This window comes from Corvus brachyrhynchos, unplaced genomic scaffold (assembly GCF_000691975.1).
Source record: "Corvus brachyrhynchos isolate BGI_N302 unplaced genomic scaffold, ASM69197v1 scaffold716, whole genome shotgun sequence".
NCBI classification, from domain to species: Eukaryota; Metazoa; Chordata; class Aves; order Passeriformes; family Corvidae; genus Corvus; species Corvus brachyrhynchos.
In genome coordinates, this window is record NW_008238433.1 from 277,026 (window position 1) to 293,339 (window position 16,314).

Consider the following 16,314-nt stretch of genomic DNA (forward strand, 5'->3'; position numbering starts at 1 on the left):
GAGGGGGAGAAACACCATGCTCTGCAGCATGGTTTATTGGCCTCTGGCAATTCTCAAAAACCTTTACTGGGTGCTTCAGGTCTTGTGAAAGTCTTCTTCCTGTGGAAACAAGTTGCAAAATGTTTCTGTTGTGGAGGCATTCCTCAAATATCACAAAATATGAGATTTATTGTGCTTTACAGAAGTCAGAATGTGTTCAGCATACCATAATTAAGGTACCCCTTAGCTAAATAACTATGTATTTGGCAGGGGGTTCAGTTTATAAAGTCTTTCTTAGACAAATAGAAGAAAATTGGTGAAGTTCTGAAACATGTTAATATGGAAAAGTACAATATATGTTTACAGATGGAAAGGTAGCATAAAAAAGACAAATATTGCCAAAGTTTAAGCATGTCTGCTTAAGGCAGAGGGTGAAAACCTAGTGTAGTTACAGGCTGTCTGCTCGTAATATTCAGAAGTAGGCTTGAATGAAGTTGCATAGTGAACTTGATTCTGGCTTTTCCTTGCAATCTCATGCGCAGCTCTTCAAACTTAATACTTTTAAAAGTCCTTTTATGCTTTATTTTGTTTCTTCTTTTCTAAGCCAACAGAAGGAAATGAAGTACTACTATGTGGCACTGTGTAAACACTCAGGTTAGTTATCCGTGAAGATGTGTCTGCCTAGCACCCAGTGAAATAGCTGGCAAGAAACTCTCGTTTCAATGTGGGGCAGCAGTGGAGGTTCACCAGAGCATGTTTTGGTTGATAGAAAGGAGTGGTGGGAACCAGCAAGTCAGGGATTACACTTCAGGCTCCAGAGGGAGACAGGACTGAGAAACATGACAGAAGCTTGGCTTCTCTTATCCAGTCTCCTGCAACCTGTCCTTGTGTCTCTTGTATCCTCACTGAGGCATCTTTATTTTATTTAACCTGTCCCATAGGCAACAATCCACCCCTCTACCTCCCACCCCAATCCTCATCTTACTCCCAGCTCTGGACAGTCCAATTTTTTTTCCCTGTAATACTACTCATGTCCCACTCTGTTTGCCCTGCTTGTCCCATTTCTTACAAACTTCAGTTTTTCAAAAACTAATGACTTGACAGAAAGTATAGTACTGGCATAAAGACCAGACTCTGACACTTTTCTGCTCCTACTCCAAAGCCTAGGAGTGCTCAAGCTTTTCACAGATTTTTTTTTTTTTTTTGCTTAATAGGGGCAAAATAAACCCTTTTTTCCTAGCCTTGTTCTCGGAAATGATGGAACTGTTTTGGATTAAATCTTCCAAAAAAGGCTGTAGCAAGGAAAATCTGAGCTGAAATCATTGTGTCTTGGCAATGTTATAAGCAAGTGAAAAACGGTCTTTTAGTGAAGAGAGGTGGTCTCAAAATAAGACAGGGCTGCCACCTTTCCTCTAATACAGATGTAGTGACCAATGTGCCTATTTTATTGTTTTCTGAGATGCATGATATGTAGACTTGGATGGCAAGAAGTTGTAGGCATGCACAGTAGTTTGGCTGAGAAGCTTCTTGGTTACCAGGTGTGACTTTTGGATTGGGTCAGCACCTGTAGAAACAGTAAACAGTCTCCTGGCAGTTCCTTGGCAGCCAGTCAAGTCAGTGACACAGTCGTGTGTCCTGAAGGTCATAATGATTTTTGAGCCAGAGAATAATTGCTCTAAAGTAACTGATTACCCACATCCTTCATCTTTCTTCTACTACGAATACTACTCCCAAAGCTTTGAAAACAATATAAAATGTAATTTTTTAAAATCCATCTAAGTTTTCATTTTGGTAGCATTTTTTTTTTGCATCGGGACAATAAAAAGATGCAGATTTTCATCTCTTGGCTTCTGTAATGGTTTTTGGAAGTTCTTTTTGAATTAGCTAACTGCAGTCTGGCATGAGTTGATAGCTTGAGCTCTGTAAGCAGGAAATGTGAAGCTGGCCAGCTGGCTTTAACATGACACTTTGAAAATAAAATGCTGTAAAGGCTAGGTAGGTATGATCCAGTTAAGCAAGTCATAAATGTCTATAAATACATACATACATACATACGTACGTGTGTGTGTGTGTGTATGTATATGTGTGTGTGTGTGCACATACTGCAAATACGTATGTTGATGATGCTAGTGAGAAGGCAGGAGATTTAAAGTCCTGATTTCTCAATTGGTACTTGCAGCACTGTCTCTTCCAGTTGATGTGAGTACCTATGATCCTATATACATACAGTGTATACTGATTTATACTGTACCCAGGGAATAAGTGTGAGAAGGAAGAAATGGAAAAAAAAATTCTAATATTTTTTATAATCACTTAAACCCTTCATGGTTTATTGTATAAGCCTCTGGAAGGGCAGTATGAAAACCTAAATCTGAAATATGTAGATTATTTTCATTTGATTGAATATACTGAAATTGATCTTCCATGCCAATATGTCTCAGGAAAATATAAGAGCTAACTGAAAGAAAATTATACATACCATTTGCATCCTTGAGAAGCTCACATGAAATGTGAAGCAAGAATCTACATTTTAATATTGTGTGTGTGCGTGTATGTGGGTAAACACCACCATGAAAAGATATTTCTTTTGTGCAACTTCACAATGAAGTCCAAATGCCTAGATTAAAATGAAGGTTTGACTTCAATTGGTTCTGCTTATATCAGTTCTACTCATTTCTGCTGGATTTGGGTTACCATTCTGAAGCTCAGGTTTTTGAAAGTAAGCATCTTGCATTCTTTATCCACCATGCAAGCTTTTGCAATGTATAATGTAGTGCTTGATACTTTCCAAAGAGTTCATAATCAAATCCTCAGAAAGGTCACCAGTGTAACAGTCCATCCTATTTCATCAGAGTAGCTGTGGCTGCATTTTTGCATTTTCATTCCTGAAGTATTCTTTTCTTCCTCTTTGATGTTTTTTTCCTCACTCTCTTTACTTGAGTTCATCTGCTTGCTTTCACTCATCCTCTGTAACTAATTTTAGTTGCAATTGTAAGAAAGGAAAATCAAGTGACTGAGTGTTGTACTTGAATATTTACATGTTTTAAAACAAAGAAAAGAGGACTTTCTCAGAAAAACTAAACACCGAGAAACTGTGCTGCAGGATGCTGTGGAGACCAATAGTATACATACATTTTTAGAAGGATTCACCAAATTCATGGAAAATAGACTTCACAGTGACTGTAAACACAGTGGTTCAGTTGTGACCTCCAGTTCAGCAAGTTCTTCAGCTTTTTTTGGGTTGGACATACTATAAAAGCTTTAGGGCTGGTTTGTTTTTTGTACTGTTTTCCCAAAGTATCTATTATCACCCCGCTGCCTTCCTAACACTTGATCTGAGTGTCTTTGGACCTTTCTTCTCAGATCATCACTGTGGTGATGCTTAATGTTAAATTACTCTAACATTTCTCTTTGGTTCTGAGAAATCTGTGTTTCCTGCTTGTCCACCAAAGTCATAGGTAAATGACTAAATTAATCTCGGATAAAGATGAAGTCCTAGATCCCTGTGATCAAGTCACCAGTATGAAAAACACAGTTCTCCAGTCAGGTGCCAACTGGAGGAGGGTAGACATCCTCATCTTCACCTCCTCCTCCTCCTCCTCCTTTGAAAAACTCACACTTGTGTCAAATAAAAGTGATTTTTGGTATTGTTCCAACAAAACCTTTAGTGGTCTTCCCACAATAAGGTATCTACCCTAAAGAGGCTGGAATGAGCTGCAGTTTTATAGAACAGTCCTTCTGTCCTTCCTTCTCTTACTTCTAATATAAGAAACTTCCTGAAGAACAGTCACCAGAAATGCCTGTCTAAAATAAGAATGGTAGGGCTTGGAAACAGTAGAGTAGTGCTTGCAGAGTGTGAACCTTAGTTCCTGTGGTGCTCAATATACAGTTATGGAAACAGCATACTGGAAACTGAATTAGTTACTCAGTTTAGGAAGCAGTGCCGAAGTAGCTTGCATCTCCACAGTAGCTAAGCAAGGTAATATGTTGCATGAAATACTACGTATCTCCTTTTGGTATCTGTGATACTTAATGGACACTTTCCTTTTTTTGCTCAGTTTCTGTTCTGGGCACTCAGTATTATGATGCTACACTGCTACCTCATCTGACAAGATTCTTTGGTCTATAGGCAAGAACCTTTCCCTCTCATAAAAAGAGCCAAGGAAGCTGTTTGACTGGAATGAGGATAGAGCCCTTACAGTAGATTTGTGGAAATCTAGGAGGGTGGTGGGGGACAGATGAGAATATCAGTGTCCTGTATACATTTGTGTGCAGGCAGTGTTCTCTACAAGGCTGGGCAATCCAGCAAAAAGAGATGTAGGATAAACAGCCTGTGGCACTAGGTTATTCTGTTAGCTTTATATTTCTCTTTAATTGCGTGTTTCTGCCCTTGGACAGGAAAGGCTTTCAAAAATATTTGTTCAACTGTCACAAGCTTATTACCAATGTTGTTACAGCGGGGATACTGCAACATGTGTATCAGACAACGAGGCCCGTGGAAAAGAAATCTATATGGACAGATTCTTGGTAGATGTTTCAGAGATGTTTATTTCTCCAGCCGCAGGGCCGGGATCTCCCGGGGAACTCCCCCAGTCAGGGGACCCTCGGGGCCCTGCCCGGGCAGGGGACACGGTGTTATCCAATTATTTATGTAGAAGCTTCCATATTATATTATTTTTCCCACAGAAGCTTGTTGTATTTACATGGCAAGAAACTGAACTTGCCTAGAGAGTGCCATTTTAAATCAATTTATTTTAAATGACAGAAGCTTGCAGATATTCTAATTTTGGCTTAGTATCTTACTTGTGTTCTTGATACATGCATTTCTGACTGTTTAAGCCAAAGAGATACAAGCCACTTAAAATCTAGTTTAATTAAGCTGGTTATGAGTAATTTGGTCTATGCTTATAACATCTGTATTGAACAGCCGTGAGACAGTCAGAATGGTTTTCCCATCCCCGGTGCTGGTGGTCAGTCCCTGGCTTACATGCTTCTATGGCTGTTTATTTGCATAACTGACTGAAAAGTCAGACTCCCTGTCTTGTGAAAACATCTTGACTGCATCTTAGTGTCAGGTCACACTTCTGTTTCTAGTGTTCAAATTATTTTTTGATTTTATAATACTGAGTTTTGTGTCACTTTGAGGAAGTTACAACAGTAGCTTCTCAGAAGAAAACACCTCAAACTCCACTATAACTGTCCTTCTTCTTTAGGAAATTGAACTTTAAATGTGTCTAATTGACATACTGAGTTTTGTGTCTACACAGATTTACAGTTTACAGTGTGTCGTTTAAATCTAGGAATATTCATTAGGGTGGAATAAGATAAATTACCTTGCTACAGAGGCACAGCTTGCTTTTAAGTCACCAGACTGGGCCATTTTAGTGTTTTTCTTCTGTTTGGCTGATCTGGCTCTCTAATTGAGCAAGGTGTATACTTTCTGGGATAAACAAGGAGGAAAGAAAATACACAGAACATAAAGGGATTCAAGGGAGTCTTCTCTCCTTTTCTCCTGTTCTCAGTCCAAACCTCCTATAACAAGCTTCCCCATTAGTCCTTCCTTACACTGGGGGTACCTTAATGCATGTCCTCCTACTTCTTCTCCTCTAAAAGCAGAATAACTTCATACGCATGTGAGTTTTAACCCACATTCTGCTTGTAGAGTTGCAGAGTGCTAAGGATGAGAAGTCCCTTCTACTTCACCCAGTATCTGCAGCACAACCCAACATGGTGTCTTGGCAGAAGCTTGCTCGACCAGCTGTTCTCATCTGGCACTCCTCATCCTGAAATGATCCAGGAAAGTGCTAAGAAAGGATTATTGGTACTTTGAGACTGAAGGCCAGGGCCATTGATTAAGCACTGCAAAATAAACAAACCAGCTTCCATAAACTGGGGCAATGGTTTGGAAGGAAACTGGTGCCCTAGCTGTGTCCTGTTATTGGAACAAAGAGAGACGTGAGAGATGTGTTTTATTTTTCAGTAATACAGGCAACAACTGCCTGCACTGGATAAGGTTTTAGCTTAGCCTCCAAAATAGGATACAAGTCTAGGAATATCTGTTACATAGCTTGAAACTGTCAGTATGTTGTTCATCTGCCATGCTTTATGACAAAAAAAGCTGAGCACAAAGAATCCCCTATTCTCTTCTCCAACGCATGAAATAAAGTAATAAAATTTTATTTTGGAAAAATTGACCTAGCAAATATTTTAATTCAAAACAAGAACAAATGCAAAGCATCATGAAATTAGTTCTATTGAGACTGTAGGAAGGATTCAGAGATCTGACTAAGGGTGAAAATCAGTTGTTGAGTAAATCCAAGTTGATACAATTTTGGTAGGTAAAGTTCAAATACTCAAATACTTCACTTTATGACAGAAAAGGATATCTGAAACAGAAGAAGAGTGAATAAATTTGACCTGTGAACCAAAATGTTCTAGTCCATTGCCTAAAACTAAATCAAGAATGTAACAACAAAATAAGTTGAGGGGACTGTAACAATTTTAGTACATTCACTATAGCCAAAACTGAAAACTCCGCATTCCCAAGCAGAAGCTCCCACACTCCATCCCTGTGAAATCACAAAGTCTGCTCATGGCAGTGTGTCACTCAACACCACAGAAATCAAGTGGAAAGTTAGTGAAGCTTAAGCTACAGATGGCAAAGCTGAACAAATTTACAAGTGTCACTGAAGCAGATCAATCCTTTGGTTGTACAAAGATTACTGGTTCAATGACCTTTGAGAGACCACAGTTATTGTTGTGATGTTTTTGAAATGGAGGACTTTCTGCAGGATCCAATGGGTAGTTATATACCTTGTATGGAACAAATTACTGCAATCTAAGAATAAAGAACTTAATCCTGCTCCCAATGATGTCAATACAAAGGCATTGCTTAAAACATGATACCACAGTGTGGAAATGTTGTTTCACAAATGAGGACTGACGTCACCCTTACATGTGTGGTTTTCTGAAGATTCATGGATTTAGGGCTATAATATGTCTTTAGTTTATTACATATGTTCACCAGAATGCATTTATTTAAATTCTGGTGAATGATATTCACTCAACGTTAGTATCTTACTTTACACTTATTTTATGCATTTTTCCAAGAAATGCTACTGTTTTTAAAAGATTGCCCCTGTGTCCTGACAATGAACTTACAAAGTATGAAACAATTTTTGTCCTGTTAAACCTTGAGGCTGAGATACAGCCCTACAGTGAGGGGGGGGGGGGGGAGGTGTGTGGTTTAGGCCACTGTACACTGAGCAGCTGTGCATTCTGTGCAGGGGCACTCCTCAAGTCCATACCAGTACCAGTTTATAAGACAGATAATCAGTAATAACCAAGACTGAATGGAAGAGTTTCAAAAATTGCTGCATGCTGGGCAGCATAATGCATACATGCTTCAAGGTTTTTGGTGTAGTCACGTTCCAGGCTGTTTTATAAGCAAATGGGTTAATAAATACTATACAGCAAAGCAAACTGGCAAAATACCATGTAGGTACCATATCAAAGATATTACCAAGCCTACTAGAAGACAACATACTAAATAATGCTCTAACAACTTTTAAAAGCGTTTTTGTATCCACATGAAACTTGTCAGTCAGCATTTAACCTCAAATATGTAACTGAGGTGTTGTCCAGAATATTAAACGGTTAGAAGTGACACTATTCCATCTCCAATCACTAGCATAGACCTCAACACAAAGGAATTGTTTTGAAAAGCTCCTCCCAAATTATGGTCATAACCCTAGTGGTCAGACAGATGGTTTGGAGTAGTTAGGCCAAGAAAACCACCAGCAATGTTTTTACAAAATAAACCTTAATGTGTCTTCTATATTTCCAACAGATTGGTGTCAATCTTGGCAGAACGGCAGCTGGGACTCTTACAGTTTCTTGACATTTTATTTTGTTACCTCATGAGTGACATGTATTTTTCATGGCAGAATTAATGTTTACTCAAATCAAAGATCTGGGATGTTTTTATTAATCTTCATGAACTCAGATGAATACTGTGAATTATGCTTAGCATTTCCAGCGTCCTGCTCTATGGTATTATGGCATTGAGTAATTTATGAATAATCCCATTTTGTGCAGTAGTTTCAGTTCATCTCTATTATTCTTTGCACAGCCATTTCTCTTGCTCATCACTCTGAATTACTCTTTCAAATTTATTTTTCCATGGATAAAACCTCCTTGTTTTCAGGATAAGATAGCTGAGGATATTTGAGCTGTTCATGTTGGGTATTGCACAAGAAAAAACCACAACAACCTCAGCGAGTCATGTTTTCTCATAGACAAAATATACTCTAGTAAAATGGGAATTACATACAGACATATGTAATTTGCCTATAAAAGTGAGAAAATATTTTCTGTTGATTGAAAACATACATGTAGTCCCCACTGGAATCGACATTGGCAGAATGTACCAAGACGAAGCAGATTCATTATTCCTGTTCTGTAGATTTCAAAATTGTTTGTGCATTTAGAAAAAACACCAAAATTTCAGACTCTTAACAGTACCAGGTTCTGTGTCTGAAATTTCCTTCCTGTATTGCAGGTTGTCTTTGTCAGCTGGTGTAAAAGCTTCTGGGACTGTGGACTTGTGGCATTGGATGATGTATCATTGAGCCTGGGAAGCTGCCAGGCTGCTGGTAAGGCCACGTGTATTTGTCATCCAACAGCTGCTCTCCTTTTGAGTAAGAGTTCATCATACACCTTCATTTTCCAAGCCTATCCTACAGCTGCCTTCATCCCATTGTGGTTTCTTGTCTTTTCTTTTTTCCCAATAAGTATTGCATAAATCTTATTTTTGCAAAGTAGCAAACATCCAGCGAGGACCAGTTTTTGGGTACTAGCTAGCTCCTAATAAATTTCAGTGACTCCAGAGCAGTTGTATACAGGTGAATGGCCCTTTGAGGGCATTAAAATTTAAAATAAACCCACAATCCAACTGAGTGAAAAGTAGTTTTCAAATGATATTTAAGAAGCCAGGAAAGGACCCAAAAGCAGTATTTTTCAAAACACAGCATTATTTTTTTTAGTCCTGAAGTACAGTTGTGCAAGGCCAAGACACAGCCTTACCTGAGCTGCAGTTCTTTAATGAAGACAGGGAAGAGCAGTCCAAGACTTCCTCTATAGTAGGAGGAACTGAGTGGTTTTCAGCAAGGCTTTACCCTCTGACATGCACAGGCTAACCTCTCTGAACTCACCAAACTCCCTCTTCTGTGGCTTTTTGAGGTTTGACAATACAACAATTGTATCCTAATTTAGAAAATATTCTCATGAGGCAGGCACAATCTGCAGTCCCATTCTTCTTTGGAATAAAGCCATGCCTTTCCAATGGTCCTAATAGCTTTTTCATGACCTCTTTAGATTGGATTTCATGCATTCAGGCTCATAAACCAAAGAGAAGTCACATGTACAAAACAAGATGCCATTTTTCTAAAATATTTCCAACAGTTGTCCTGCCTTGCTGTAATTTGTAAGTAACTGGAAAAGGAACCAAAGGTGCAGAACTGGGTCTGGGTGTGTAGTCATGCCATGGCTTGTCTCTGATGGCAGCAAAACAAATGCCTGAAAAATGCCCCAGAGGTATCAAGGTTTCCTTCTCTTCAAAAGGCAAAGGCAGCTCAGAGTATCTACTTCTGAATGACAAATTCTGATTACAGCAGAAGACCTGACAGAAGCCTCCTGGCATGCACCTGAATTATATCACCTTTTGTATGATCTAATAGAATTGAAATAATGAAAATACTCTAGTAATTGCAGCTCTGTGGTCTGTTGTAGGCTGCAGTAGAATCTGGTGCCAAGGGAACAGTGGAGAGCTAAATGTGGCATTTGATTTCAGATCACAGAAACTCCAGTCTTTGACAAGGTGCATTTATTATGCTGGAACTTATTAATCTGCTTGGGGTGCCAAAGCAGTGAAGAAAATTACACTGGTAATTCTGTAACAGAGCCTGTTATAGAATCATAAAACTGCTAAGGTTAGAAAAGACCTCTAAGATCACTGAGTCCAACCATTAATACCAAAATACCTTGTAAGATCACCTGGTCCAAACCATTATTGTGAAGAATAATAAACTGTTTTAAATAATCCTAGTACATGTCACTGAGCTAGACCAGGGCACAGATTTTCCCAAAGATGTGAAGAAAATGAAATTTAATTTAATATGACAGTTTGAAGGTAGCTTGTATAATAACCTTGTGGCTATTGTAAGCATTGCTAGGTAGCTATAATTGACGTCAGCAGGTGAGGAAACACAATACGTTACTTGTGTAATCTTACCATATATCAGTCTAATGTATTTGAAGTTTTAAGCCATGTCCTCTCCTTACAGATTTATTGCTGCCCAGTCCTGGAGAATGCACTTTTGAAAAAGATGAATGTGTGTTTACCCAGAAGAAGAGAGGTGGTGGGAGCTGGCACAGGAAGAGGGGTCCAACTCCCACTTCTTACACTGGACCGAAAGGAGACCACACTACTGGGGTAGGTGAGTTAAGTTCCACATTGAACTTTCAGAACAGAGATTGACAGTTAATAAAAAATACTAATTAAATATTTTAAATGATAACCCAGAAGATAGAGAAAGTTTTTACTCTTCTTTTCAGAAAAGTTACTAATCAAATGAAGTAAGCACATTCCACAGGGACTCATGAGTGGTTTTGAGAATGTGACATTTAATCTGAATTATCTGCAGGCCATATAGATAATTTGGTTGTCATGTCCCAAAGTAGCCTTTTCCTTGGGAGATAAAAGAAGAGGATGACTCTCCAGACCCCACAGAAAAAGCTCCTTCCAAACTCCCAGCTTATGTGAATATTCCATGAAACTGATTTTAGACCTATTTTCAGTTTATGTGGGTCACTAAGTAGTCTGAGATGTGAGGCTGATGAGCTTGACTTTAGAACTGAGAGCCTTTTAAGCCTGGTCTGTGACAATGATTCCTTAGTTCATCTCTTAGCAGCAAGCTGTGCAAGTGGTTGGGATCTCTTCTGCATGAGCACCTTTGGTTTCAAAAGAAAACATGAAGAATAAAAGAGATTCCACAAGCCCTTTGTCTTGAAAATCTGCTCTACAAGCTCACCAGTGTAAATTCAAGTATTTAGGCAGGTATTGTCTATTAGCATGAGAACGCAGAAAACTGCATCACCACCGACCACTGCCTAAAGTGTACCCTCAGATGTACATGCAGCTGTCTCAGAATTCCAGTGAATCAATCTCTATCAGAGTGCAATTCCTGGTGTAAGAGCAACTATGGTTTTGTATTCTTTTCTGTGGCTGCGCATTTCAACAGATATAACCAAGTTTTTAAGGGTTCAAGCCATTAATTGGTAGAAGGGAAATTCATATGCCCCTCATTCCATCATTCAATTATCACCAGCTGGAGCAAACTGAGGTGCGTCAGAAGACTGAGGAGCATCCCCACATGACATCTGCTGCATAAGGCAGCTGTTCTGAGATGTATGCTCTGCCAGCACACGGTGAACTCAGATAATGCGGCAACTCTTCATGCAGTCCCAATGCTCCCTTTTTGTTGTGTTATCTGCCTGTCTGTCACCACAAGTCCTGGGGGTGAGATTCCCTTCAGAGGGACAGGGAATTCCCAAGGATAAGTGAGAAAGGCAGAATGCTGCCAGTGGATGCTTGAGAGTCTCTTGTGATACTCAGGAGTCCTATTTTCTGAGGCTCACAAAGCAATGTAGATTATCTACGGCTGCAGGTCCATAATATATCCCAACATAATGTATCCTACTTTGCTAATATTTACTTCTATATCATTTTAAGGATACTACATGTATATAGAGGCATCTAACATGGTCTATGGACAGAGAGCATACCTGGTTTCAAGATCACTAAGAGGAACATCTGGAAAACAGTGCCTGACATTTTTCTATCATATGTATGGAGCTGGGACCGGATTATTAAGTGTTTATCTAAAAAAGGAAGGGGATGAAGAAGAGATTCCTCTGTGGAGGAGGACAGGGGAACAAAGCATCTCATGGCTAAGGGGACTGATAGAATATGAAAGTGATACAAACTACCAGGTAAGAAAAACAAGCAAGAAACAGTCAAACTGGAATACTGAAGTGGACTAGGGGAGGGGAAGGGAGGAGAGGGAAGGAGAGGGAAGGGGAAGGGAGGGGAGGGTATCCCTTGAATAGGTTGCATGGCTATTATTTTTTTCAGTCCTTCCACTGGTGGGATTCATGAGAAGTTGTGTCTTACATTTACAGATAATTTTTGAGGCAATCCGTGGTGTGTCAATAAGAAGTGACACTGCTATTGATGATATTCTGTTCCAGGCAGGACCCTGTTTGGGTAAGTTTCAACATACTTTGTAAGAGACACCTGGCAATTCACAGTGCTTGTTTGTAATTAAGTGGATGATACTTCTTCCCTTGAGTCCCCCATTTAATGGATTTGAATTTAGTATCAGGCTGCTGGGTTAATGCAGAACTTTTACTCTCTAATAGGATGTGAGATTATCCTCAGCATCTCAGCTAGTAACGTGGCTGTAACCCTTTCTAAAAAACACATGACAGTCCCATTTAAATCCAGCACGTTAATTACATTCTGCTGTAAGTATTCTTATGTATGACAAAAATACCAATAATTACAGTATTTCTTCACTCTTTATATTCCAGAAGTGGAAGAAATTCAATTCTCATCAGGCTATCCTGACAGCTTAAATGAAATTGAGTATTAAATACAGTCTGCTGAAAGGAATGAAGCAGAATAGAAGAATTGTATGTAAGAAACTGCACAAACTGCCTATTTTAAAATATGCTTTAAGTAAATACTGGACTGGTTTGAATACACACCAATACGTAGGAAGAACTCGGAGCACTCATGTTCCTCGCCTTTTCAATGAAATTATTGACTCAGGGCTTCTTAGATCATAATTTTTTGATACTATTTCCTCTTTTGCATGAGGTATCAGTTATTACATAAAGGCTTCCCATTTTGCATAGATCATTCATTTTTAATTTTTTTAACATTTCTGGTATATAAGTAAAAAGAGGAAATTCAAGTTGCACAATTGAAGTCCAATATTGTGTTATCTTAAATCTGCATTCAGTGAATGTTTTGTATTGGGGATAGAATGGATCTTTGTTAAGAAAATTATAAATGTTTTGAAATAACAAAGAAAATAGTGTTAGCTACTAGTATTATCCTACAGGTTAAGTGCAATTATTCACAATGACAAATCTCTCTGGGAAACTTAATACTCTGCTGGCAATTTTTTGTGAGAGTGTATTATTTTACTATGACAAATATATTTTTCAATAACAAACTCAATTCTAGTGTTCAGTATCATTCAGCATAAGATGCTGGCCTGTGGAATTATATGAAATGAAACACTTTAAAGCCATATGTTTTCTGGGATTAAAGTCTTGTTGTTTGTCTTTTTAGTAAATAAGTTTGTATACTCACAAAGAATGCACTTACACTTGCCCAACCACAGATGTCTTGCATTTGTATCAATAGGAAACTGAATTCACACATCTTGTTATTTTTTAAGATTTTATGTATTTGTGTGTAAGTGTTTTCTTTTTTTGAAATTACTATAAATTCCTAATAAAATGTAACTTTTGAGTACCATCTTATTGCTCTGCTCTAGATTTCATACTAATCAGTGTAAGGAGAAAGAGCTGACCTAACAAAGAAGCCTGAATTCATTATTTTAAACATGAAGAGAATGAAATGTATGGGTCACATCACCTAAGAAAGCTAACAGAAAGCAATCTAAACTGCTGCAAGAAGCTGTGTACCGAGTGGCAGAAATTATTCTTACAGCCACCATATTGTGCTCCTTTCAGAACTGAGCTTATGCTTTTCCTAACAGCTTATAAGGATCAACAGCACTTGGGATGATCTAGGCCCTTGACTCTTTAGTAAATTTTCATTTTGGTGACAGAAACAATTGAAGAGATTGTTCAATGCAATACATTCATTACTCATGTATTTATTTAACCACACAGATTGAAGCCGTTTATGGTTTCCTAGAGACTGAGAAAGAGCCAAAAGGAATTGATACCTTATCTGCCTATCCTTACTTACAGTCTCCCTAGTCAGCTGCTTATGAACACGACTCTTGCTATTATTCAAAAATGAAAGCAAACAGAAATAATGGACATGTTTCCTATGAATCAAAACAATTTTACAGTGTTCTATAAAGTGCATGCATTGATATCAATATTCATCTCAAATTGTCTAAGCAGAAAGCAAGTGAAGATGAGGTGGTTAAAATAATCAGGCTTGGTGGTTCTCTGTATGTAAATTAAATGAAGCATGAAGTACAACTGTTAGGCTCCTATATCTAAAGATTTATGCAAATCTACTTCACTCCATCATAGTAATCAGATTTAGGCTGATAGAATAAAAACATAAGTGAAGGACTCTAACCTGCATTCCACTGAGTGTTTTCTAGGGACCTCAGTGCTACAGTGATTTTATCAATATCATTGAGGGAAGTATTTATCCACAAGATGTGAGGCATTATCCTGACTGGGGGGGGGAAGGGAGGAGCCACCCAAACAAACCAAAACCAAAACACCAAAAACCAAAACCAACAAAAAAACCCTTAAATTCTGCCTTAAGTAGGGAACATCACTTTTCCACTCATTTTTGCTGCAGGAATTAAAGAACAGAGGGAGAATTTGAAAGGTGGCTTCATTTACTTCAGTGTCTGCTGAATATCAGTTTATAGAATAGGAAATTCACAGACCAATGAAAGAATGGCTACAAAACATTTGAAAACTGGGTAAGGCGCATTAAGATTTCTCTGCTGGCAAACTTCAGTTTTATGGTGAGATTAAAAAAAAAAAAAAAAAAATCTATCAGCTCTGTCCAAATGGGACATGCAATTAATTTCTGTCCTGGATCCATCTTTATTTACTGTTTTTTCTTTTCTTCACTGCTGCAGTAGCTGTACCAGGACCACAGCAGGGCAAAGAAGAGTTCTAATGAGACTTGCCATACCAGGCCTGTTTAATGCCTGAAAATTTCTTCAAAAGCTACTGAAGAACTTACAAGTAATTGCTTCGATCCCAGTTGTGTCACAATCTGTAAAATGGAAATGAAAAAGAAACCCTGAAAAGCAGCTGTAACACCGAAAGCAGTAATGGGCTTGTATTTGATTGCTGTAAACGTAGCTTTGTGATGGAGTGGAACTCAAGTTGTCCTGAGATCAGTGGAAAGTCCTTTTACTGTCCTGTTTAATATAGTCCTCATGTTTAACATTGTTTTTATTCTTTAAATATTGTCCCATTAGTTTTCATTTTATCATTATCCTTATTAATTTTCAAAAAGAGGGCCAGATTCAGATCTCAGTTACACCAATAGAAATCCAGAATAACAACATAAGATATCATTGTTATTCTGTCTGTATAAAGTAAATGAAATGGTACTCTGACTATGGTGTCACACCAAAATAAACCTATTTATAAACCTAACTTTCCAATCGTGAAGATTCACAAAGACAGCCTAAGCCAAGCATTAAAAGACTTGGCATTTTATCCACCCGGGTGTGAACAGACCTTGCAAGTGTGACTGCCCTCACTCAGGAGACCCACAGCTCTGAAGGAATGGTGGTGTTACGGGCAAAGGCTGGAGAGAGCATGCTTCTCCTGAAACGTGACAGACAGACAGAGTCCTGTTCTACCTCTCACATTTTGAAGAAGAGAAAACCTGCCTCTCATCCCACCTCAAACAAAACAGGAGCTACCTGTTGTGGCACATTCCCCTGCCACACTCCTCAGCCTGGGCCACCCAGGAATTGCTCTTAGGCCCCTTGAGCTTACCGGAAACACCCTTGAACTTTTGCTGCCAAACCAGCTCCTGTTGTCTGACAGGCAGTCCTGGAATGTTATTTACCCGGACCATTAGCCTGAATCACGTAATTAGAGAGTTGTTATGGTTGGAAGGGAGCTCTGGAGATCGTCTATTCCAACCAGCCCTGCCAAGGCAGGGTCACCTACAGCAAGTGACACAGGAATGTGCCCAGGTGGGGTTTGAATGTCTCCAGAGAGGGAGAATCCACAACCTCCGGGGGAAGCCTGTTCCAGTGCTCTGCCACCCTCAATGTAAAAAAGTTACTCTCATGTTGAGGAGGAACCTCTTGAGCTTTAGTTTATGGCCATTGCTCCTCGTCCTCCCTCATGGCACCACTGAAGAGTCTAGCACCATCTTCTTGGCAACCGCCTTTGAAATAGTCGTATGCATGAATCAGATTCCCTCCCAGCCTTCTCCAAACTAAACACGCCCAGCTGCTCATAACGTTCTAAAGTACGCAGGAAATGTAGCGGTGACTGGAACACACGGCCAGC

At 38.9% G+C, this 16,314-nt stretch overlaps 2 protein-coding genes across 2 annotated transcripts in view; both read left to right on the plus strand.

The window, feature by feature from the left end:
- The window catches only part of MAMDC2 (MAM domain containing 2), a 32,578-nt gene extending 17,137 nt beyond the window's left edge, over positions 1-15,441 (plus strand). The window contains exons 9-14 of the mRNA XM_008635374.2: positions 8,540-8,633; positions 10,323-10,475; positions 11,771-12,030; positions 12,220-12,304; positions 12,631-12,736; positions 14,913-15,441. Of these exons, the coding sequence (XP_008633596.1) occupies positions 8,540-8,633; positions 10,323-10,475; positions 11,771-12,030; positions 12,220-12,304; positions 12,631-12,692 (654 nt within the window). The 3' untranslated portion in view covers positions 12,693-12,736; positions 14,913-15,441. The remainder of the gene's footprint in view (positions 1-8,539; positions 8,634-10,322; positions 10,476-11,770; positions 12,031-12,219; positions 12,305-12,630; positions 12,737-14,912) is intronic.
- SMC5 (structural maintenance of chromosomes 5) overlaps positions 14,725-16,314 on the plus strand; it is a 43,766-nt gene continuing 42,176 nt past the window's right edge. Inside the window, exon 1 of the mRNA XM_017736446.1 lies at positions 14,725-14,750. Within this exon, the coding sequence (XP_017591935.1) occupies positions 14,725-14,750 (26 nt within the window). The remainder of the gene's footprint in view (positions 14,751-16,314) is intronic.